General features: G+C 32.2%; 2 protein-coding genes across 14 annotated transcripts; both read left to right on the forward strand.

Moving 5' to 3' along the window:
• The first annotated feature begins 5018 nt into the window (after window positions 1-5018).
• Window positions 5019-13868, forward strand: LOC123898016 (protein prenyltransferase alpha subunit repeat-containing protein 1-A-like). 13 transcript variants are annotated; one of them, XR_006805186.1, is made up of 13 exons: window positions 5045-5351; window positions 5495-5563; window positions 7027-7104; window positions 7237-7347; window positions 7707-7755; window positions 8445-8536; window positions 8623-8727; window positions 8959-9302; window positions 9398-9536; window positions 9620-10434; window positions 10524-10787; window positions 10913-11109; window positions 13258-13817. XR_006805186.1 is itself a non-coding variant. In XM_045948858.1 (9 exons), exons 2-7 carry the CDS (start codon window positions 5504-5506, stop codon window positions 8629-8631), a joined length of 399 nt encoding a protein of 132 aa, XP_045804814.1. In that variant the 5' UTR covers window positions 5045-5351; window positions 5495-5503; the 3' UTR covers window positions 8632-9302; window positions 9398-9536; window positions 9620-10041. The 13 variants fall into 13 exon arrangements, 1 of the variants encoding a protein (XP_045804814.1); XR_006805187.1 differs by having other exon boundaries at window positions 5046-5351; window positions 9620-9656; window positions 10201-10787; window positions 13258-13824; XR_006805185.1 differs by having other exon boundaries at window positions 9620-10787; window positions 13258-13868.
• Window positions 13869-23477: 9609 nt separating this feature from the next.
• LOC123896184 lies at window positions 23478-23897 on the forward strand. The gene has a single exon (XM_045946605.1). The coding sequence runs from the start codon at window positions 23478-23480 to the stop codon at window positions 23895-23897; it is 420 nt and encodes a 139-aa protein (XP_045802561.1).
• The last annotated feature ends 1214 nt before the right edge of the window (window positions 23898-25111 follow it).

Here is a 25111-nt window from a genome sequence, read left to right on the forward strand (position 1 = left end):
TGTGGGTGTTACCTCGAATTTTTGACCATATGCATTTAATGTCAATTTGGTGTGTCATTTTAAATATGTCACTAAATAGAATGGACGGAAATAATAAATGGAATGTATCCATGGAGGTCCAAAATTGACACATTAAATAAGTTAATAAAATATATAAAGGGTGATTAATTTACCTAATTAAGTCTATTTAAAGTCTTAATTTCATAAAATATTTTATTAACAAGATGGCAAAATTGCCTTCGAATCGAATGGGGTTTCGAGTCTTGGTATTCGAAGATGTTTTGGACTTAGAATTATTTTCAGCAGGAAGTGGCAAGAGTTTCGAAGGCAGGGTTTGAGCGACAGTTGAAGCTAAAGAGGCGGTTACTTTCTTCAAACTTGATCAAGAGATCGTGGGTTCATGGGTTTGGGAAGCTGACGAAGCACGTTTGAACAAGCAATTGTTCATTCTTGTGCCTATAAATAGTAGTTCCTTTAGTTGGAATAAGGGTCACAATTCATATACAAAATTCACAAACCTAAAGTATCCATGCGTTTGAGAGAAAAGGGTGAAGTGAAGAACATGTATGAATTCGTGAACCATTTACTTTCTCTGTAAAACTTTGACATCTGGATGAAAGTAATCATGAAATGGTTAACACTTTGACATCGCAATTAGGAACTGTGTTAAATCCTCTAATTAATAGCACAAATGACAGTTACCAATTGTTGGCTGGTTAAATGAGTCGAATTGCTGATTTCTTTGGCGCTCCTCCAGTGCGTAACCAGCCATTTCGACCAATTTAGAACCAAATACCTGTTCAAGATCAGAGTATGTCTGAATATAGTGGGTATAACGTAAGTCATACTAACCCACCAGTAAGAGTTCGAGAAGAACCGCAAGTGCAAATGGGGATGCCTCATGTCCCTAATCCTGGTGTGACTTTGGTTCATCAAAACCAAGATGCTGATGAAGTTGTTAGAAATGTGAAACAAGATAATTGTGATGGCCAAAACAATTTGGCTAACATGGTTGAAATTGTACTTGCGCAGAATGGCCTTAACGTTGGTTTACATAGGCCAAACTTTGTATCAGCATTTTCGGAGTATGTACTCCAAGCTGAATTACCAAGGGGTTGGAAAATCCCTAAGTTTACAAAGTTCGCAGGTGACACTAGTGAATCCATTGTCGAACACATTGCTAGATATTTGGCAGAGGCAGGGGACTTAGCAAATAATGAGAATCTAAGGATGAAATATTTTCCTAATTCTCTCACTAAGAATGCCTTTACTTGGTTCACTACACTGCCCCCTGGTTTCATCCATCATTGGACCCAATTAGAAAGAGCTTTTCATGAGCAATTCTATATGGGGCAATCTAAAATTAGCCTCAAAGAGTTGTCAGGTGTGAGGCGAAAAACCTCAGAGTCCATTGAGGATTACTTAAATAGGTTTAGACTTCTTAAGGCTAGATGCTTTACTCAAGTGCCCGAACATGAGTTGGTTGAAATGGCCGTTGATGGCCTTGACTACTCTATTCGAAAGAAATTAGACACCCAACATTTAAGGGATATGGCACAATTGGCAGATAGAGTTCGATAAGTCGAACGCCTTAAGATAGAAAAGGCTAGAACTTCTAAGTTTCAGAAAAAAGAAAAAGTTGCATATGTTGAAACTTATGAAGATGATAATGAGTATCAAATCAATTACGAAGATATTGATGAAAGTGAGGTTTGTGTGGCAGAATTAAAGTCAGGGCCTCCTTATACTTGTAAATTGCTAAAGCCTTCGAATGGAAAAAATCCAGTTGAACCTAAAAGTGATAAATATGTTGCAAAAACTTACTCTTTTGATATTTCTATATGTGATGAAATCTTTGGTATTTTGGTAAATGATGGCCAAATAGTTGTGCCAAAAGATTTAAAAATTCCACCAATAGAACAAAGAAAGAAAAGAGGTTATTGCAAGTTTCATAATTATTTGGGTCATGAAACATCTCAATGTGTACTTTTCAGGGATCTGGTGCAGAAAACTCTCAATGAAGGTCGTTTGAAGTTTGATGATAAGAACAAACCTCAAATGAAGGTTGATTCTGATCCTTTGCAAGTGGCCGAGATATCATTTATTGAGCCATTCGAATGCACGATGGTGGAAGCTATGGAAGCAACTACTATGCAAGTTGTGAGCGAGGAAGAGTATGCTGAGAAAATTAAGGGAGTATATCCTCAGGCTGAGGAAGAGCTGGTTGATTTCCTTAACAAGTGCAAGTTAAGTAACAAAGAGGTCATGCTATGCCCCAGGTGCAGCTAGAGCTGTAAAAAGGGCCTTAAGGGGCCGGCCCTTTAAGGGGCGGACCCACTTATTCCTGATTATTAATTTTATTTAAATTTTAAACAATTTTTTTAGTGTCGTGAACTTATTCTCGTTTCCTTCAATCAGCACTGTCCACGATCGGCACCCTAAAAAAACTGTGTTTAAAATTTAAATAAAATTAATAATCAGGAATAAGTGGGTCCGCCCCTTAAAGGGCCGGCCCCTTAAGGCCCTTTTTACAGCTCTAGGTGCAGCATTGTGTGCGACAAAGAGGCTATTGCAGGCCTTACTAATTATGTTCCTTATGTCAAGAACAAAGGAAACTGGCCTAGGCAGAGTTTGAACAAAAGAAAAGAAAATTTTCAAGATCCTACAATCCAACAAAGATTGGGGCCAAAGACCTTCGTCCCTGCCAATCGTGTCCCTATGAATCAGTGGGCAAATGGTAGGTATGCTGCTTTTAACAAAAAAATTCTGGAAAAAGGTGCTTCGAGTCAAGGGACTCAACAAAATGTTGCAGAAGCTAAGAAGTACTCGTATAGGAATAACTATATGGGTAAGAATCCGATGACACAGACACAATGCCGTAGATTCCAACGCCAGAAGAAACAAGAAAGCCAAAAGACTTAGGCTGGGGGCAAGATTGCCATTACTGAACAAGCTAGGGGTAAACTGGCAACAATTGAAGAGGCTGGGGGCAACGTTGTTGTGGTTAAACCAGTCGAAACATGTAACCTTGTGGTGAAGAAGCCTGAAATGGTCAAAAGACCAATAAAAGAAAGAATCTCTCTTCTTCCTAGTGTTGCACCTGTTGCTAATGAGGAAGAAGATGAATATATGGATGATGATTTGTTAGATGAAGATCAGGACTTCAATGTTTTGGTCAACGTGGTGTCCATCTTACCACGAGAATATGACATGTGGTCCATGTCTGAAGAGGAGGATTTAGAAGATATTCTGCCAGTACCTAACATCAAGCCAATATGTTATTATGTCATGGACAATGGCTGTGTTGAGCAGCAACAAGCCATATTCGAGAAATCTGATGAAGGTATGAAAAACCATATGAAACCTTTATTTGTTAGAGCGAAGGTGAATGATGTGAGCATCAATAAGGTTTTGATTGATGGTGGCGCTGCAGTGAACTTAATGCCTCTTTCCCTACTAAGCAAGATTGGGAAGTATGAGACAAACTTGCACTCTCATAGTAAACACTGGGGTAAAATTTGATTTGTTATTGATAGAATATGAATTTTTTTATGTTAATTATAAGGATAATTATTTTTTATGTTATTTGCAATTTAAAATTGATGATGATTTTTTTTAATTGTATTTATTTTTTAATTATAAGATACAACTTTTAACATTTGCATGTGGCCTCTAAAATCTCGGGACCGACCCTGCATGAGATTACTTCCTCTCCGATGATCTCCACCCTCCCTATAATCTCTCCATGACTCCCTCAACTATCTCGCATAGGGATGACAATTTGACCCATCCCTGGACATCCGCAAAAAATACCTACAACGAGTAGGGTAAAAACACGCATTTTGGGTACAGGCACATGTATGAGTGCGAGTACGAGTACCTTAGTATCCATCCGCCCCGTACCCATATAATATATATTTATTTATTTATTTTATTTATATTATTATAATAATTTATGTATATCAATTTAAAAAAATAAAACTCTATTAAATTTTTATACATTTTTAATAAAAATGTTTATTTATAAGATAATGCAAATACAATGTGAATATGTCAACAAAGATATGAATTTTAGCATGAGGTTAACAATGATTTTGTTTATAATTTTCATTAGTCAACATTAAATTTTTTTATTTTTTTTAATTATATTAAAATGATATGATATTTTATAATTGATCGATTTATTTTCACAAAAAATGGGTAACGGGTACGCGTATGGGTACTTAGGTACCCATATGGTATGAGCACGAGTACAAAGATTGTTTACCCACGCTGATATGAGAATGAGTACATATATTTTTTCAAACTGCGGGTATGAGGATGAGTACTATAATACCTTACCCATTGCCATCTCGAGAAAACACATGAATATAATTGCAATTTCGATATATTTCAAAAAGAAATGTAAAATCGAGATACATCTTCAAAGTCTAAAAGAATGGTTTGTTATTGGATAAATAAATCCGTTGTTTCATTAAAAAATAAAACTGGTAAATATATTAAAAAAAGAAAATTGTAATAAACAAATGGCTTAAATGCAGTTTTACTCCCTGTTTTAAAAAATGTGGAATTTTACCCCCCTATTTTGAAAGAAAGCTGCAGAATTTTGGTGGGGAAAAATCCAACACATTATAAAATAGGGGGTAAAATTCGGCATTTTAAAATAAGGAGATAAAATTCCACATTTTTTAAAATAGGGGGTAAAACTGCGTTTAAGCCTAACCAAATAAATAGCAGTAGTAAATACGACCCGCTAGAAGGCTAGATTACCCCCGGCCCCAAAAAAAAAAAACGACTCGGTTTTTTTTTTCTTTCTTCGTTTCTTTATTTTTTGAAGGCAAATGTTAACATGTGCACCTAAGGCACGTGTTAAGAATACAAATATAGAAATATTTTCTCGAAACATGTGTATTATATCTTTTAAGCATTAAATTTATTTATAATATTAAATACAAATTTCTAATTATAGAAACCTTAACATGTGTCCTATATGCACATGTTAATAGTACTCTTTTTTTGAATAAGAAGATCAGACGTAGAAAAAACGCATACTTTTCTTTGTTTTGCCATCAAACGCTTTCTTTCTATGCAAAAGGGATAGTTTCTTGTTACTACAAATCTTTCTAACCCTAAATTCAATTTAATTTCATTCTAGTCAACAATCAATTCATAATTTGTTTTCTGTTTGCGACACTCTTTCGGTCTTCGTCAATCTTGATTATCACGCTCAAAAACCTCACAACACAATGTAACACGTTCGTGTAACTCGCTCCGAGTCTCGTTCTCTTCGTTTTCAATTGTTTTTATCATGCCGATGGCTAAAGCGGATTCCAAAGTCGTTGATAACCGCGGTAAATCGTTTCTATCCGTTTGCAATTTTCTGATTTTTGATTTTTATATTTTAGATCTGAATATTTCGATTAGGTTTTTAATTCAATTTTTTGTTGGAGTTAAACACCCATTATTTCTCATTTTTTACCCCTTTCATTTTCAGGGATCGAAGATGAATTATCGTGCGTGGAATCATCGTTGCTGGTTAATCTCATACATGACTAACAAACAGGTATTGATTTATGGTATTTTTTTTTTGCAAATTGTAACTTGTACGCATCGCAACATAATTCTGGATTAAGGACCTGTTTGTTTGAGATTTGAAAAAAATTATTTTCAAGAAAATCATTTTTTTTAGAGATTTTGAAAAAAATCTAAAGCTATTTGCTGTTTGTTTACAATCATTAAAATCTATTTTTTTAAGATGGTGAGGGATGATGAATGATAAAAAAAAGGATTTTGACAAAGCTACTGAAAATAGATTTTGACAAAGCTACTGAAAATAGATTTTTTTGGTGAAAAATCTGAAACAAACAGGCCCTAAATTACATAGAAAAATAATGAAATCCACTAGCAATAAGTTGTGAAGAGGTTGTGGTGTTGTGAATGTTGTCTTAAATCTGTAGTAACATAGCTATTTTTTGTTTTATTTTTTTAAAATATTTTGTTCCATTCAGTCTTGTGTAATTGTTGGTTTACCGTAGTTGTTCGAGTCAGTTGGCATAGTGATCTCATCAGTAGCACATTCTACTTCCCCTTTCACCAAAAATGTAAAACAATGGCTCAGCCCCCATTGATTACTTGTTCTGTCCAAAATCTCTGTTGAGGTCAAATTGTGTTTTCATATGCCCAATAACATTGTGTGTTGGACTGACCTGGGCTTACCCCTACCTGACCAGTAACTTTATTTAGCCAAAATCGAGTTAAGCTGAGCTATTTAACCAAAAAGATCATAAACTATTCTTCATTATGAATTAATATGAAGCATAGACAGTCATCATATTAGGCATGTTTGGGTGACACCGTCGCAATGCTGACACATATGATCACATTGAATTATGTCATTTTCTCAAATTATTGCCGGTGTTGACGTGTCGGTGTCCATGTCATGTTCGGTGTATATATCGGTGTTCGGGCTTCATAGTGAATAATATAAAATTATAGTGAAAATAAAAAGGGAATTAAGCCAAGTAATTAAATATACGATTCTTATTCACTCCAAATGAAATGATTTTTCAATGATTTGCTTAGGGTCAGTTTGGTAAAAATAAGCTATAAGCTAGCTGATAGCTGATAAGCTAGCTGATAGCTGAAAAGCTAGCTTATAGCTGATAGCTTAAAAGCTAGCTTATTGAAATTAAAGTGTTTGGTAAAATTAGCTTTTAAAGTGGTTATTAAATATAAAATTACATAATTGATAGTGGGTAGTTTATTTTTTAGAGTGGGTAGTTATTAAATTAAAGGGTAAAAATGGAATAAAGTGTAAAAAGCTATAAGCTATAAGCTCAAATGCTACTTGAAATAGCATCTGAAAAAAAGCTATAAGCTAGTACAAAAAGCTTGTTACCAAACACCTCAAATTTTTTGAAACAAGCTTATAAGCTCATATAATAAGCTATAAGCTAGCTTATTTGTGTTACCAAACAGAGCCTTAATGGTTCTCATGAAGTCTAAATTAAAGATATGCTTATTTAGGTGCTATATGAAATGAAGAAATCCAGAAGTTGGGCTGCACTGCACGTTTCTGATAATTGTTGCTTTCATTATCGTAGTGTAAGTTTTGATTTAGTTGTTTGATCCAGATACTGGTTCTTATAGTTTACACAATTTATACACCTTTTGAGTAGGAAGAGATTTAATACGTTATTTGATGTGATTGAGATTTAGCTCTCTTGACAATCATAGCTTCCATCCATCATATTGCCGCGGCTACTGCAGAAAATTGTGGAGGACCAAAATTACGCAGAAGAAACTGCATCTTATGGTCAAAATGCTGATATTGTCCAAGTAGTGAAGGTAAGATTTACTCATTTATTAAATTTATTGTATATGATATGATGCACTTTTGATTTAGTCTTGTATGAAGGACCTATGATTGACACCATACCTTTGTTTGCGATCTAGTTGTCAAATAAGTAGCGTGTGTTGCAGAATCTTCTTGATATTTGGAGTATGTGTGGACCTAGTTTTGAAAAAACTTAATGAAATATCCATTGTACTACTTGTAACCTCCACATAAACTTAGAAAGGGAAATAAGAACTCTACAAATTGATGTTACTGTACCACATTGATGATTTTTGCCACATTGTATAGCTATTACCTGTATACATAATTTTGGTTCTTGTAATTAACTATGCCAGTTATAATTTGTCAGGACAAAATTGATTGGAATGAAACATTGATAAAGCGTTACGTAGGAAGAGGTGGGTAACCATTGTATGTTTATTATTAATTATAATTATTAATTACTAATTTATCATTATCGCTATCATTAGTAGGCTAACATTGATACATGGATTGGCTGGAGTAATTATAAATAATATCTTATATATATATATATATATATATATATATATATATATATATATATATATATATATATATATATATATATATATATATATATCTGTGTGTGTGTGTGTGTCCATCGATGTCCCTGAATGGAATATATGTCCCTCGATGTCCCTATATTAGATGTTCATAATTCTGCTATGTTTTGTTGCCTATTATGAAGTTTATTCGAATACCATATGAGAACAATTGAGTATATGTGCCTTGATGTCCATATTCTGCTCATAACGGTAAATAAGAAAGTTTGTTGTGTGTGGCTTGGTGCTTTTAATGCTAAATTGAGTATATCTCTATCGATGTCCCTAAATTGAGTTTTATGTCCCTGGATGTCTCTATATTGAGTTTTTATGTCCCTGGATGTCCCTAGATTTGATGGTCTGAATGCAATTTCAATGTGAACGGTTCAAATGTAAGTGTAGAAGTCCCTTGGCACCTTTAATGCAAAATTGAATATATGCCCCTTGATGTCCCTAAATTGAATATATGTACCTCAATGTCCCTAAATTAGATGTTCACAATTTCATTAATTGAATTTTTCTAGTTGAGATTTCAAAGGGTCATGCAGGGCTGGCCCACACTCTTTTCCTTTCAAAAAATCTCACTCACTTCCCTATATCGATCCAAGGCTACCAGGTATAATGTTAAGTTGAAGCTGTGCTATATTTTGTAGTTATTAGATTTTCGTGATTTTCCAATTGACTTTGTATTTGTTATTACAGTTCCAGTGAGAATTGTGGATCCATCAATGTCGACTGGAAGGTTGGATGCTGAAGCACGAGAAAATTATGGTACAAATGACTGGTAGATACGCTAAGGCTTCAAATGTAAGCCGCTTATGCCCTTTGTTTTGATATAAGGTTTGGATTGTTTTGTTTCCCAAATGGTCTCCCATTAATCGCGATACTTTTTGAACAAGATTAATCGCGATACTTATCTTGATAGGCTTGCTATAAGGTTTGGATTTTTCTGTTTCCCTGCACTGTTGGACTTGGCTTGGTTTAACTAACTATGATCCGACATTTTCTGTTCCACTAATCTTAGTTTGTCTTGTGTAGATATGATTGTGAAGGAGAACTATCACAGTTGGCTCCTGTTGACATTTTTGTTAGTACAGTGGACGCTCTCAAAGAGCCACCTCTTGTAACTGCAAATACTGTTTTGTCTATACTTGCTGTTGATTACCCTGTCGACAAAGTTTCCTGCTATGTATCAGATGATGGTTCAGCTATGTTGACTTTTGAAGCCTTATCTTACAGCCGAGTTTGCAAAGTTGTGGGTGCCCTTTTGCAAAAAGCACAATATTGAGCCAGGAGCACCTGAATTTTATTTTGCACAAAAGATTGATTACTTAAAGGATAAGATTCAACCCTCATTTGTTAAGGAGCGACGAGCAATGAAGGTTGTTCTTGAGGCATCAATCATATTTCAATTTCCAGTTCAATATTTATATCTAGACATGTAGAAATATTAAATATGGATATTTGTGCATAACAGAGAGAATATGAAGAATTCAAAGTAAGGATCAATAGCTATGTGGCCAAAGCTCAGAAGACGCCAGAGGAAGGTTGGACAATGCAGGATGGAATTCCTTGGCCTGGAAATAATTCTAGGGAATCATACTGGAATGATTTAGGTATTACAATTTTCTCTAAATGCACGTCACCTATGCCGTTATTGATATTTTCAGTTTAGTTATATTTATTTTGTGGTATGTAGGTGTTTTTAGGTCATAGTGGAGGACTTGATACAGATGGTAATGAGCTTCCTAGTCTTGTTTATGTTTCTCGTGAAAAGCCACCAGGTTTCCAACATCACAAGAAGGCTGGAGCTATGAATGCATTGATTTGTCACACTGAAGCTTCTTATTTTTTGTGTTTGAGGGAATTGTCTGGTTTATTGTCTTCTTAATGGTTGTGTCTTGTCCCGTGTCTTGTTTTGTTCCTATTGAAATATGATGTCAACAAGCTGAATCTATATGAAAAGTAACTTACAAAGTGGTGTCGCGAGTCAACATAGTACAATGATAAACAATGTTTAACGTACAAAGTGGTTTATTTTTCTTCTTTAGGATGCGAATGATGTTTCTAGTCGATGATTGTGTATGATGGTTGTGCTTTTTTTTTATTTTTTTTTTATTTTTTTATTTTTATTTATTTATTAGAAAGATAAGCTTCTTTAAGATGTGAAAATGATGTTGCTAGTCGATGGTTGGGTAGGAGTAGGATGGTTGTGCTTTTTTATTTATTAGAAAGATAGGTTTGAACTTATTTAACCTTGGTTTAACTTGTGCAATGTAGATTCGAGTTTCTGCTGTATTGACCAACGGTGCATATGTTTTGAATGTTGATTGTGATCACTATTTCAATAATAATTGCAAAGCACTTAAAGAAGCAATGTGTTTCATGATGGATCCCGCTTATGGAAAGAAGACATGCTATGTGCAATTTCCTCAGAGATTTGATGGCATTGATTTGCACGATCTATATTCCAGTCGCAATATTGTCTTCTTCGATGCACGTCTTTATTCTTTTGTAATTTCTCCAATTTTTAACCAAGGAATTATTTTCTTTCCTTGCATTACTCCACTGCTTTGGCAAACTTCATATTTTTCATTCGTCAGATCAACATGAAAGGTCATGATGGTATTCAGGGTCCAGTCTATGTGGGAACTGGTTACTGTTTCAACAGGCAAAAGCTTTGTATGGTAATGATCCTGTTTTGACTGAGGAAGATCTCGAACCTAATGTTATTGTGAAGAGTTGTCGGGGTTCTAGAAAGAAGGGAAGGGGTGGCAACAAGAAGTATGGTGACAAGAAGAGGGGAGTTAAAAGAACTGAATCCACAATTCCCATATTTAATATGGAGGATGATGAGGGTGTTGAAGGTATGCTAAACCGTCAACACATTTAGAATTCGAAATGTTAATTTCATTCAAGAAAATTGATTGACGTAACTTGTCAGATATTCATACATTTGCCTAAAAAACGATATTACAATGTCTTTTTGCAGGTTATCACGAGGAAAGGTCACTTCTAATGTCTACGAAGAGCTTGGAGAAGCATTTCGGACAGTCACCAGTTTTTATTGCTATTACCTTATATGAGCAAGGTTGCATTCCACCTACAACCAATCCTGCAACTCTTCCTAAGGAAGCAGTCCACGTTATCAGTTGTGGTTATGAAGACAAGATAGAATGGGGCAAAGAGGTCAGCATGTCTATAGCAATTTCATTAGCAAGATTTAAAAATATTATCATTGTCTTTCTAACCCTAAATTCAATTTCATTCTAGTCAACAATCAATTCATAATTAGCCAATTTGTTTTCTGTTTGCGACACTCTTTATTCTCTGTCAATCTTGATTATCCTCTCTCTCGATTCCCTGAATGGAATATATATGTCACTCGATATCCCTATAACTTGAATATATGCATCTCAATGTCCCTATATTAGATGTTCATAATTCTGCTATGTTTTGTTGCCTATTATGAAGTTTATGGGGGAACAACGTATGAGAACAATTGAGTATATGTCCCTTGATGTCCTTAATTATGGTCATAACTCATAACGGTAAATAAGAAAGATGGTTGTGTGTATGCCTTGGTGCCTTTAATGCAAAATTGAGTATATGTCTCTTGATGTCCCAAAATTGAGTTTATGTCCCTTGATTTGATGGTCTGAATGCAATTTCAATGTGAATGCTTCAAATGTAAGTGGCGAAGTCCCTTGGCACCTTTGATGCAATATTGAATATATCTCCATCGATGTCCCTAAATTGAATATAAGCATCTCAATGTCCCTAAATTATAAGCAACTCAATGTCCCTAAATTATAAGCAACTCAATGTCCCTAAATTAGATGTTCATAATTCCGCTCTGTTTTGTTGCATATTATGAAGTTTATGGGAACAACGTATGAGAACAATTGAGTATATGTCCCTTGATTCCTTAATTCTTCTCATAACTATAAATAAGAAAGATAGTTGTGTGTGTGCCTTGGTACCTTTACCTTAGATGCAAAATTGAGTATATGTCTCTCGATGTCCCTAAATTGAGTTTATGTCCCTAGATTTGATGGTCTGGATGCAATTTCAATGTGAATGCTTCAAATTTAAGTGGGGAAGTCCCTTGGCACCTTTGATGCAAAATTGAAAAATGTCCCTAAATTGAATATATGTACCTCAATGTCCCTAAATTAGATGTTCCTAATTCTGCTATGTTTTGTTGCCTATTATGAAGTTTGTGGAATACCGTATGAGAACAATTGAGTATATGTGCCTTGATTCCCCTAATTCGCTCATAATGGTAAATAAGAAAGATGGTTGTGTGTAGAGGTGAGCAGTAACCAGTCACCCGACCATAAAACGGCATATCTGAATCTAAAACTGTGCAAATGGGTGGGTTTGGGTTGGTAATCGGTTTATTAAATTAAAAAAATTGATTTGGAAAAGTCAACAATGGGCGGGTTTGGTTCTGTCTTGTCTAAAGTGTTTCGAAGGTGACCAAGACCTACCGAAAATGATAGTATTCGAAATCTAAAATTATCTCTATTCTCTTATGTGCTCTTATGTGCTGGAACCTGGAAGTAGAAAACGTGTCTCTCTCCACCTATGCAATTGTGCAAGGTTTGCATGAGCAGTTGTGTAATTCCACATATTTAATTGTGCAAGGCAAATTATAGTGTACTTTTGGAGGCATGCGAGTAATACTGTAAGCTAGGCAAGTACTAGTGGAGAATGTAATTTAAATATATGTTCCTCGATTTCCCTATTGATGGACTGAATGTGATTTAAATGCGAATGCTCAATCTTGACTATCCAACAGTGCGCTAAATTGGTGAATCTTGATTTGGAAAATAAGAATTGTATAATGGCTAAAAGAATTTTTAAGTCAATTATTGAGATGATGTATTTGGATGACCCTATCGGAATGGTTTTTTTTACGAAAAATGTGGTTTACATTATGAATTCTTATTTTATGATCTAAATGCAATTTGAATATGAACGTTTTATTCATAACTTGAAATGCAAGTCGAGATGACTCTTAATAATGATTTTCTCATAACGGTAAATAAGGAAGATGGTTGTGTGTCGTGGTGCCTTCGGTCCGAAATTGAGTATATGTCCCTCGATGTTCCTAAATTGAGTTTATGTGTCTAGGTGTCCCTAAATTGAATATATGTTCCTCGATGTCCCTAAATTAGATGTTCATAATCCTACTCTGTTTTGTTGTCTATTATGAAGTTTATGGGAACAACATATGAGAACAAGGTCTAGACTCAAGCTTTATAGTTGAAAATTTTGTTCATCAGTAACTTTAATGTTGGAATTTAGCGCAGCGATTGTGTTTTGTTTCAGGTCTTGTGCAAGCAGAACCTGTGACTGCTTCTAGTCTGATACGGGCTGATGCTTTGCAGATTGCTAAAGCAGCTGAGCTTGATGTCTCAGCGACTGTTAATTGGAAAAGTCCAACTCTGGGGAGATTCAAATGTAATATTGATGCATTCTTTGTGGAGTGGATGTTGGTGGACCTCTTGGTGAGTAAATGTCCCTAAAATGATGGTATGCCGTCGATGTCCCTAAATTTAGTTTATGTACCTTGATTTCTCTAAATTTTATGGTCTGAATGCAATTTCAATTTGGATGCTTCAAAGGTAAGTGGAGAAGTCCATTGGAAACTTTGATGCAAAATTGAATACATGTCCCTCGATATCCCTAAATTGAATATATGTCCTTCGAAGTCCCTAAATTGAATATATGTACCTCAATGTCCTAAATTAGATGTTCATTATTCTGCTTTGTTTTGTTGCTTGTTATGAAGTTTATGGGAACAACGTATGAGAACAATTTGATGTCCTTAATTCTGCTCATAACGTTAAATAAGAAAGATGGTTGTGTGCGTGCCTTGGTGCTTTCGATGCAAAATTGAGTTTATGTCTCTCGATGTCTCTAAATTTGATGGTTTGAATGCAAATGTGAATGCTTCAAATGTAAGTGGAGAAGTCCCTTGGCACCTTAGTTAGCAATTAGTTAGCAATTTCCTTATGCCTCTTTTGATTTTCTCGCGGCTCAACTCGGTGCGTCATAAAAATAATACCAAAATTATTTTCTCAGTTAATTTTGATTCATAATAATGAAGAAATAAATCTGTGTCTATATAACAATATCAAGGACTAATTGGGCCACAGAAAAAATTGCGAGATCTTTGAATAATGAGAGAATAAATGATGTATTATTCTATTTTGAAGTCTCACTATTTCCAGCCGCCTCCCTCGAGAATTTTTTCTAGTTCCGTCCCTGGTTTTGGGTAGCCTCGCAAGATGGGACTCTAAGTGCAAAGGCAGCATATATACTCATCTTTTCCCACAGGCAGTTGCAGTGGATTGGGTTACATGGATTTGGCACAAATTTATCCCTCCCTCTTCTTCCTTTGTGGTTTGGAGATGCTTACATGATAGAATGCCAATGGATGAGAATCTCATTAAATGTGGTTGTACGGTGATATCCATTTGTGTTATTTGCTTATCGCATTTAGAAACCACTCCTCATTTATTCCTTAGCTGCCATTTTGCTGCACAGTTGTGGACTTGTGGTACTTTATTTGAAATTCACTTTGATTGCACAATTGTAACAATTGTGTTCCAGAGCTGCAAACATTCTTGGAGTGAGCATATTCATAATCTTGCTTTGGCAGCCATCACCCATGTTTTTCATTCTATTTGGATGGCCATAAATGGTATTAGAAAGAATCAATAACGCCAAGTTATCTCTACATGCTGCGAAGATGAAAGTGCTTATACTGCAATAGCCACGAGTGCAACAGTTGACGGGTATACAGATCACACATACATAATACTCCATTTTGCAGCGTCTTCAGTTACAGCCTAGACTTCCTAATGCTCCAGTTATTTCGCTTGTATTATGGAAAGCACCTTTGGTTTTTTGGCTGAAAGTAAACACAGATGGGTCTGTAACGAGTAATCATCCTTCTGCTGCTTGTGGAGGAATTTTTCGTGATAATTTAGCTACTTTTAAGGGCTGTTTTACGTAAAAATTACGTATGGTTTCAGTTATGTATGAGAAAAGAAGTAATTTTCTAGTATATATTTGTTTTTTCCTTTTGTTTTAATTAAATTTTTACTTTTTTACAATTAATTTTCTACTACTATATGGTAATTTGCTGATATTTTTTTTAAAAAATTATGGTATTAGACACGTCGATGATTTAAACAAAAATTTGACTAAAAGGACCAACTTGAAACTTTTTAAACGTAAGAGACCAAATTGAAATATAAAATAAACATAAGAGACCAAATATGCAATTTAGCCTTTTATTTATATTATGTCATAATTTTAAAAATAAGATTTTAAAATTCAAATTCAATCAAAATAGAGACACTAAAATTCTATTAAAAAAGACTTGGCTTTATAGTAAAAATGGTGTTTTGAGCATGTCCAAGAAGATTAAGGCCTTAATTGAATGTGAAACTGAGAAGAAGTTGAATTGCATACGTACAAACAATGGAGGTGATTATTTGATAAAACTCGAAGCATATTGTAGAGAGAACTGAATTATACTAGCAGGGAATGTGAGCAAAGGAATGTCACTGGATGTAGATGCTTTGGATTACTATGAAACATGTTGAAATAAGATGAGAGAACGATGGGAAAAACGATCATAATTTACACTGTATTTTTCAAGGTGAGAGTTCTGGATTACTATAAAACTGATTGAAACAAGAAGGTGAGAGAACAATGGAAAAACGATCTTAATTTACATTGTATTTTTTAAGGTGTGAGAGTTTTGGATTACTATGAAAGTAGTTGGTTTTTTTTTTTGTGGGCTAAAAAAAACAGTAGTTGATTTAATTACTTTTTATGGATAAGATATATAGTTTTTTTTTTTATTTTTTAAAAAAACATTAGCGTGCATAGGCATCACATGATAAATATGTCATCCCAACTATGTTGGCACCCCATAATCATCACTTATCATTTGCAGCACATAAGATATATAGTTTGTTATTATAAAAAAAATAAAAAAGATATATAATTTGTTGAGATTAAGTTGGATAAATCTATAATAAACATAGTAAAACTTCAATATCCTTAACGTAATGACTCTATTATAAAATGAATTGTTCTTTTAATTACTTTTCATGGATAAATTTAAAGATATATAGTTTGTTATTATAGAAAAAAAAAATTTATAATAAAATATAGTAAAACTTCTATATCCTTAAGGTAATGACTCTATTATAAAAGGAATTGTTCTAAATCACTATCATAAAAATACTTTTCATATCAAAAAGTTCAGCAATTGGCGAAGTGGTAATGCATTGTTGTAAGTGTTATTTTAGTATAAAGTTTTTCAACCAAGGTAATGGCATTGTAGTATTCCTTAAGATAACTTAAAATTTTACCTTTGAACTTAAGTTTTATTTTAATAGGTTAAATATATTTTTAGTCTCTACTATTTTTCTAATTTTTTTTTTACAAAACTATTTTTCTAAAATTTATTTTTTTATTATCCTTAAACTTTTAAATAATATTTTTTAATAATAACATTAAACTTTTTATTTTATTTAATGTCATTTTTACAATGCACAATATTTTTGCTCCCATAACGTATATTTAAGTAACTGATCATAAGATATAATATCTCAAATTTACCGTTGAACATTAAATCAAATTTCTTAAATAATATTTGAAAAGAATACATAAATAATATTAAAAAAAAAATTATCTCGTGCATGGCACGAGCTAACATACTAGTATAATTATAAACTTAAATATCAATAAAAGACAATGGACCCGTGCGAATGCACGAGTCTCTAAACTGGTTTTATTGAATGAAGTAATTTATTTGATGTTATCATATTTGGTAGATTAGTAGTAAATGTTAAAATCTTATATTTCATCAACAAAAAAAAAGTTAAAATCTTATAATTAATTTTAATATATAGTTAGTAGCTTAGTAGTAGATGTTCATATTTTTATGCTGGTGAATTCTTTGGTACATATATTATAGTTTTATCTTAAAAAAAAAAAGAAATTTTATATTATTTTTTTTTACATGAAATTATTAGTATTAAAAAAAACGAGTTGGAAGAGTCGGACTATTAAACAAAATTTCTAATAGCTACACAAAAGTTGATGGAGGGACATGTTCTATTGATGTCAACAATCACTTTGGAGCAGAGGAGCGTATATGATAAGATTATGACAAGGGTGAATGAAAATAAAACAGGCCTTTCTTTCCTTTAATTACAGTTATGGTGGAACATGTAAGTCTTTTATTTGAAGAGCTTTATCCGCTGCATTTCGATCAAGAGGAGATATTGTTTTAAATGTTGCATCAAGTGGTATTTGTAACATTGCTATTAATCGGTGGAAGAACCGCACGTTCCAGGTTTTGCATTTCCATAAATGCAGATGAATACTCTACTTGCACTATTCACCCTTAGCACAATTGATTGCCAAGACAATGCTCATTATATGGGACGAAACTTCTATGATGCACAAACATTTTTTTGAGGCAGTTGATCGCACCTTAAGGGATATTCTTACAACTTATGATGAGAGCAATAAATATTAAATGCATTCCTTTTGGGGGAAAAGTTGTAGTATTTGGCGGTGATTTTTGACAAATTCTACCGGTCATACCCAAAGGAACTAGGCATGTAGTTGTAAATACTAGCATTAATTCATCCAAAATTTGGCATCACTGTGAAGTATTAACATTAACCACTAATATGAGACTTTTGCATGGTAGTGTTGGTCAGGATCTACATGAAAGGAAAATGCTCTCATATTGGGTTTTGGGAATTGGTGATGGAAGTATTGGAGACAGAGATGATGTTGACATCACGCTGCGTATTCCATATGATGTTCTGATTCCAAGCTCATATGATCCTATTGCCTCGATTGTTACTGCCATATATCCATCTATATTTGATAATATGAAAGATCCTTCATATTTTCAAGATAGAGTCATATTGACTCCAAAAAAATTCATTTGTTGACCTGATTAATGAGTACATGTTGTCATTAATAGACGGTGATGAAAAAGTATATTTGAGCTACGATTCTCCAGATAATGATAACTCTGGTTTCGATAGGCCGGATGATATTCACACTCCCGAGTTTTAAAATACAATTGTCTGTTTGGGCCTTCCAAATCACAAGTTAATATTGAAAGTGGGAGTTCCAGTTATGTTATTGAGAAATATTGATCCAACTCATGAGTTGTGCAATGGAACTCGGTTGATTGTTACAAAGATGAGACAATTTATTATAAAAGGAAATGTAATATCAGGAAGCAGTATAGGCGACAAATGTTTTATTCCCAGATTATCCTTAACACCATCTGACGTTAGAATCCCTTTCAAATTACAACGTCGACAATTTTCTATCGCTGTTTCATTTGCCATGACTATTAACAAGAGTCAGAGTCAGTCACTGGAAAATGTTGGAGTGTATCTTCCGCAATCAGTATTTTCACATGGTCAGTTATACGTTGATGATAACGGCAACCTTCCAAATACCACTTCAAATGTAGTTTATAAAGAAATTTTCTGTAATTTGTATGATTGTTTGTACTTTCATGTTTAAGTAAGTTGGTGGAAATAAATTAGACAATAAATATCTTCGGTTCCTACGCGTATGAATTACTTTTTTTATTAACCAAAAGAGATATAATATAATTGATCTACGATTATTGACTCGTGCGAACGCACGAGTGTGGTGACTAGTTTGGTAGATTAGTAATAGATGTTAAAATCTTATATTTCATCAACAAAAAAAATGTTAAAATCTTATAATTAATTTTAATATATAGTTACTAGATTAGTAGTAGATGTTCCTATTTTTATGCTGGTGAATTCTTCGGTACAAATATTATCTGGATGTGTACTGGTACATTGCTGAGGTGGTTAGCAAGTGGCAATTATTTAATGCAGATTTTGTTTCTTTATTAAGTTTTGAAAAATGCTAACTAGTGCCCCTGGGGCACTGGTTAAGAAGCTAAATAAGGTATGAATGTATTGAAAATTGTGTAATCTACTTTTTATAAGTATAAAAAATGCTCTTTTCAATGTAAAAACTACTCCTTTTGGTATCCTTAACTAGTGCCCCGGGGGCACTGGTTAGCATGACCCATATTAAAATACTACTTTTTAATATTTGCAAATATATCCTTCATATAAATATACGTGTTTTTACTGTTTTTACTGTTCTCCAATTACATCTATACACGTGTATTTTATTTTTTTTTCAATTTTAACGCCGTGACCCTTCTGTTTGTTTAATCAAACCCAGTTGAACAGGATCCACATAGCTGGACAGAAATAAAGCAGCCATGCCGCTGCAACTTGCAATCCTCACCCCTCTGATGTGTTTGTTTTCACCCAAGTCATCTTTACCATGGAGCATTCTTCATTATTCAACCGTTTCATCCAACAAAACAAATTCCAAAAACTCTACTTGTTTTTTTGTTATCGCAGGAAATCAATGTATAATTTTTCATAAGAAAACCACTACCAAAGGACCAAAGTTGCTGTTTGACGGGTAATCAGTTTCATGATGAAAACCAGATCCACCGCCATCGAGGAAAGGTTAGATCTACATTTAACTGATTGTTCCGACGATGACCCGACAAATCTCGTCCCGAGAAACCTCCGACACGATGTAATTCACAGAACAGAACCACTATGGATTGTATTCGTTGCCGACATCACAATAAAAGAAAATGAGACAACAATTGACGCATGAAGATTGGAGATAATGGAGAAGTGGGGTAAAACAAGAAACAGAGGAATGTGATTGGAACTCAAACGGCGTTAAAATTGAATATAAAATAATACACGTGTATAGATGTAATTGGGGAACAGTAAAAACAGCATCTATGGTACTGTATCTAAGTTTTGTCCTAAATATAATTATCACTCATGTACTACCGTAAATCAAAGCATGCATCAAATCTTTCAACCTAAATTTTCAAGTTTTTTTTTAAGCAAACATATTTTTTTACAAGATTCAAATATATTAATATATTCTAAATATCATATAAAATATTAATAATATTATTTTAGTATTTTAACAATATATTGGTATTTTCTAAAAAAAAGTATGATTTTAACAAATTATTATTATTGGATCCAACTATGATTTTAATATTTCAATATTATTTTCTTTCAATTTTTTTTAATATTACTAAACTTAATTTTAATATTTTAATTTTGTCAAGATTTGAATTCTTAGGTAAAAACTAACCCGTGATTGTCAAAATTTGAATTCCTAAGGGGATGTATTGGATTGCGATTTTATGAGATTTTGTTGGACTATATTGATTTTGTGAGATTTTAAAAACAATTTTACAATCAAGATTTTTAACACATGATTTGAATGAATTTTGAGAGATTTTTTTCAAAAGACTTTTTACAATCAAGATTTCATAATACTTTATATATTAGGAAACTTTTGTATATTTGAAAATTTTTAAAAGAATCAATAAATTTTAATAAAAGAAATTATATTTTTTTTGGGAATCCAATTAGTTTTTTTTTTAATGTATATGTTTCTAATCACCAATAAAAAAGTCGCCACCACCACCATTGATGGGAAACAAAAGCAGATGAATGTGACGAAAAAAATTCGTTTGTTGTAAAAAGTTGTAATGAATCAAAAGTTTGTAAAAAAGATGTAGAATTTGTTAAAATATTTTTTGCAAAAAAACATATTTGATAAGTAAAGAAGAAGAAGAAAAAAAACTGGTATAATGATGATGAAAGTCTTGGAGAGTTTGAAAAATTCTCAAGGCTTTTGGTGAGATTGTTGAAAAAGTGAACAAAGAAAAGAAGAAGAAAAAATCGGGTACAATGATGATGAACTACGAAAGTAATAAAGAAGAAGAAGTTTGATACAGTGATGATGAAAGAAAAAAGTCTTGGAGAGTTCAAAAAAGTCTCAAGGCTTTTGGTGGGATTGTTGAAAAAGTCTATCAAATGTATTTTCAACTAAAAAGTCTCTCAAAATCCATTCCCAAAAAGAATCCATCAAAATCGGTAGACTTTTGAATACCAATAAACATTTTGAAAGTAGTAACAAATCTCAATTGAATACCAACAGATTTTGTTGCCCTGAAAAAAAAATCTTGTTTGTCTTAATTGAATACCACAAGATTTATTTAACTTTTGTAAAAGTCTTGATTGAATACTTCAAGATTTTTTTGTCATAAAAAAGTCTTTTAAAATCCCATGAAATCTCAATCCAATACACCCCCCGTTAGTCAAGTTGAATAGTCAGATTCAAAATATTTGATCTCCTTAGTCCCTTTCGTAATAGGTTTCTTGCGCAATAGTTAGTCCAACAATATGAAATTGAATCGTTAGATTTTTGAAATTCAACTTCTTAATTTATTCTAATTAGGCCAAGTTAAACAGATTGACTAAGGTCAATTGATTGTCATAGTCATAATTGAGAAAATTAGTTGAAACCTCATTTCATATGAACTACGTTTCTTTAATCATAATTAATCTAATTAGTTGATGTTGAACCGTTAGATTATCAACATTTAAATTCGTAAGTGTTTTCCATTCTAATATATGCTATAAAATAATATTAATAATATTAATTTATTTGAGTTTTGCTAAAAAAATTGTTTGCTTAAAAAAAAGTGAAAATCTTAGTTGGAATATTTGATGCATCCTTTGATTTATTATTGAACATGATTGATGATTATATTTATGTGGATGATATATTTGCAAATATTAAAAAGTAGTGTTTAATATAGAAATCTTAATAAAGAAATAAAATCTGCATTAAATGTTTGTCACTTGTTAACCACCTCAGCGATGTACCGGTACTGAAGAGTTCACCTTTTATGCCTGTTAATATTCATTTTACTCTTTCTTTAACTTTTTTATAGACTAAAAAACTTTCTATAATTATTGTTTTTTGTTTTGATTCTATTTTTATGCATAGATTCATTTTTTTATTCCTATTTTTAGGGTCCGTTTGTTACAGATTAAAAAAAAATAGTGATTTTGATGCAAAATAATTTAGAGATTAGTTTTTAGAGATTTTTAGAAAATTTGAATTAATTTGTGTTTGTTTATTATTATAAAAATCATTTTTTTTAAATAAAATAATCTTTAGTTTGTTTGGATACAACTTATAAAAGTGATTTTTTTAATTACAAATAACTTTCTTCTTTTAACATTTTCTTTTCTCTCTCCTCTAAAAAAAATCTATTATTTTATAAGCTACTCTTAGTAGCTTCTTATTTTTAGCTGTTTTCTGATTATTTTTAGCTGTTTTCTGATTATTTTAAAAATCTGTAACAAACAGATGCAAAACAATTAAAAGTAATTATTTTTATAAAAAAAGTGATTTTTTTCTAAAAGAAGCTATAACAAACGGTCACTTAAGCATATCATCTTTTTATTGTATTTATCTTAGATTCTGTCTATATTTTTTCCTATTAAAGATAAATCAGTAAATTTGGTAGCAATATTTTTTCCTATTTATTATTATTATTATATTATTATTATTATTATTATTATTATTATTATTATTATTATTATTATTATTATTATTATTATTATGAATTTTTTGACTAATACATTATTATTATTAATGGTTAGTAGTAAACTTTGTAGTAATATTATTTATGTTTTGTTTATAAAAAAAAATTATTTATGTTTCTTTTCTCTCTTTTTTTATGAAAAATATTGTTTATGCTTCTTTTTTTAGAGTATTTTTTTTATTTCAATATTTCTATTTTTATGCGATTTTTTCTTATTTTTTCTATAATTTTTTATTGACTAAACTTTCTATAATTTTTTTCCATTTTTTTTATATATGGATTGTTATGTTTTGTTCCTATCTATTTTGTTCCTATTTTTAAGCAAATAATCTTTCTATATATATATTTTATATATTTTTAATAATGAAATTACAATGAAGGATATAAAATTTGCAATGTGGTTAAGAGTAATAAGGATAAATTAGTAACTTTGGCTGTAATCGATTTTAATAAGGATAAAATTTGCAAAATTATTGTTTATTTTTCAATTTCTATATTCCTATTTTTATGCATATTCATCTTATTTTTTCTATAGTTTTTTTTATTCCTATTTTTAATAAGCATAAATATATTGTTCTATTTTGTTCCTGTCTATAATCTATTTTATTCCTATTTTTAAGCATATCATCTTTTTATTGTACTTATCTTATATTCTTTCTATATATTTTTTTGTATTTATCTTCTATATATATATTTTTTTAATTTTTTTTTAGTGAAATTACAATGAAGGATATAAAACTTGCAACGTGGTTAAAAGTAATAAGGATAAAATAGTCACTTTGGCGGTGGTAATCGATTTTAATTAGTAATAGATTAGAATAGATAGATAAAATAGAAGTAGATTGAAAACAATATAACCCCACAAAAGATAAACCGTGAGAAAAAAAAATCTACAAATATGCAACACATCGCACGTAACAAAACAAATTTCCAAAACAAAATAGATACAAAGTCCTTTCATAAACGAGATCTCACACATTAAAGATTACCAATGTCACCTTCAATGTCTTTTTCACGGAAAATCGTTGTTGTCATGTTTGTTTTGGCCATGATCACATGTTCCCCTGCCAAAGCTAGCACCATAGAGCATTGCCTAAGGTTGAAATTCTATCCACCACCACCACCACCGCAAGCGGCCTTGGGACATAGATCCGGATTTGATTTGAGTCGCATTGTTTGTCGGGATGTTTTGCGTTCCGTGGGACATTCTATTAGATCGTCGGGGAAATTGCCTTGGCGTTACTTAGGTGCCCTTTGTAACATTTTTGAGGACAATGAGCAGAAAATTGAAGGTTACATTAAAGATACCTACAAGGCACGTGATATTGATAGATTAATTGATGGTAGATCTTGTGCTATCATTAGAAAGAAGCTACACCCTATATCACCTTTATCTTTGCCTAGGCAATAGATTGTTGTTGAATGATTTATATAATTCTAGTGATTCAACATGGTTGGCATGAATAAATATATTTATGTTGATTGTCACTATAGTTTTCTTAGCATTGTTTAGATTCAATCATTCAAATTAATATTTAAGGTCACGTTTTTCCTATATTTTTCGTTTTATGATCAATGAATGAAACATTAATTCAATCACATGCTCTTTTCTTTGACAATGTATAATGAATTTTGATTTTTTAGCTTATATAGTTTTGTGTGTGAATAATTTAGCTTATATAGTTTAATTGTCAGATTTTCTAGTGCATTCACTTTCTTCTCTACCCAAAAAAATTGTATATTTCCTCTGATTTTGTATCGGTTTGATTATTATTTTTGGGGCCAGGCAGTTATTGTGATCTTGTACAATTTCTTAGTCGCCAAGAAATTGTTCCACTCAGAAATCAACTTAGGTTCTCTTGAATATTCCGTCTTCTGGTGAAACTCATTAACCACTTGAGTTCAATGACTTGATTTACGATCTAGTACATTTTGTTCCGCGTTCTTAATTCAATTTTTACATTCAACATCTATTTTACCGCAACTTTTAAGAAGTTACAAATTGTAGTTTTACCATTGATGTTGGCGTTGGTATTTTGATTGAGAAAATAAACACACGCGTAATATGCTTATTATGCGTGTGGGGCTAACTTTTATTTTATTTTATTTTTTATTACAAGAGGGTCAAAGTCCGAAAAATGATAAATTACCGCATCACAATATGCAGAGTCGAAATATCAATAACTTCATTAAAAAAATAGAACTAATTGCTCATACAAAATCAAAGAAATACCACCACTACTAGCCATATTTGCTAATCCATCAGCACAACCATTAGCTCCTCTGAAAGCATGTCAAGGTTCAGTAACCAAAAAAATTTATCCAAGATACTCAAACCGGCCGTATAGTACCCTTCTTATTAGAGATTGAAGATACAACCACCATAGAATCTATGTGAATAAGTTTCAACTTGCGAACACCACATATTCTAGCTAACAAGCCATAACAGCAGCATCATCAAATCATGTAGAAATCTTATCATTACATGAGGTGAGTCGAGAATGTGTTTGATTGAGGTCTCTAACTCAACACATACAAGAGAATGGTGGTTTATCTGTGAAGAATGGTGATATAATTGCATTCAGTAAATTTGTTCATGTGATAATTTGGCAGAACTTTTCACAA

Source organism: Trifolium pratense, linkage group LG7 (assembly GCF_020283565.1).
Source record: "Trifolium pratense cultivar HEN17-A07 linkage group LG7, ARS_RC_1.1, whole genome shotgun sequence".
Taxonomy (NCBI): domain Eukaryota; kingdom Viridiplantae; phylum Streptophyta; class Magnoliopsida; order Fabales; family Fabaceae; genus Trifolium; species Trifolium pratense.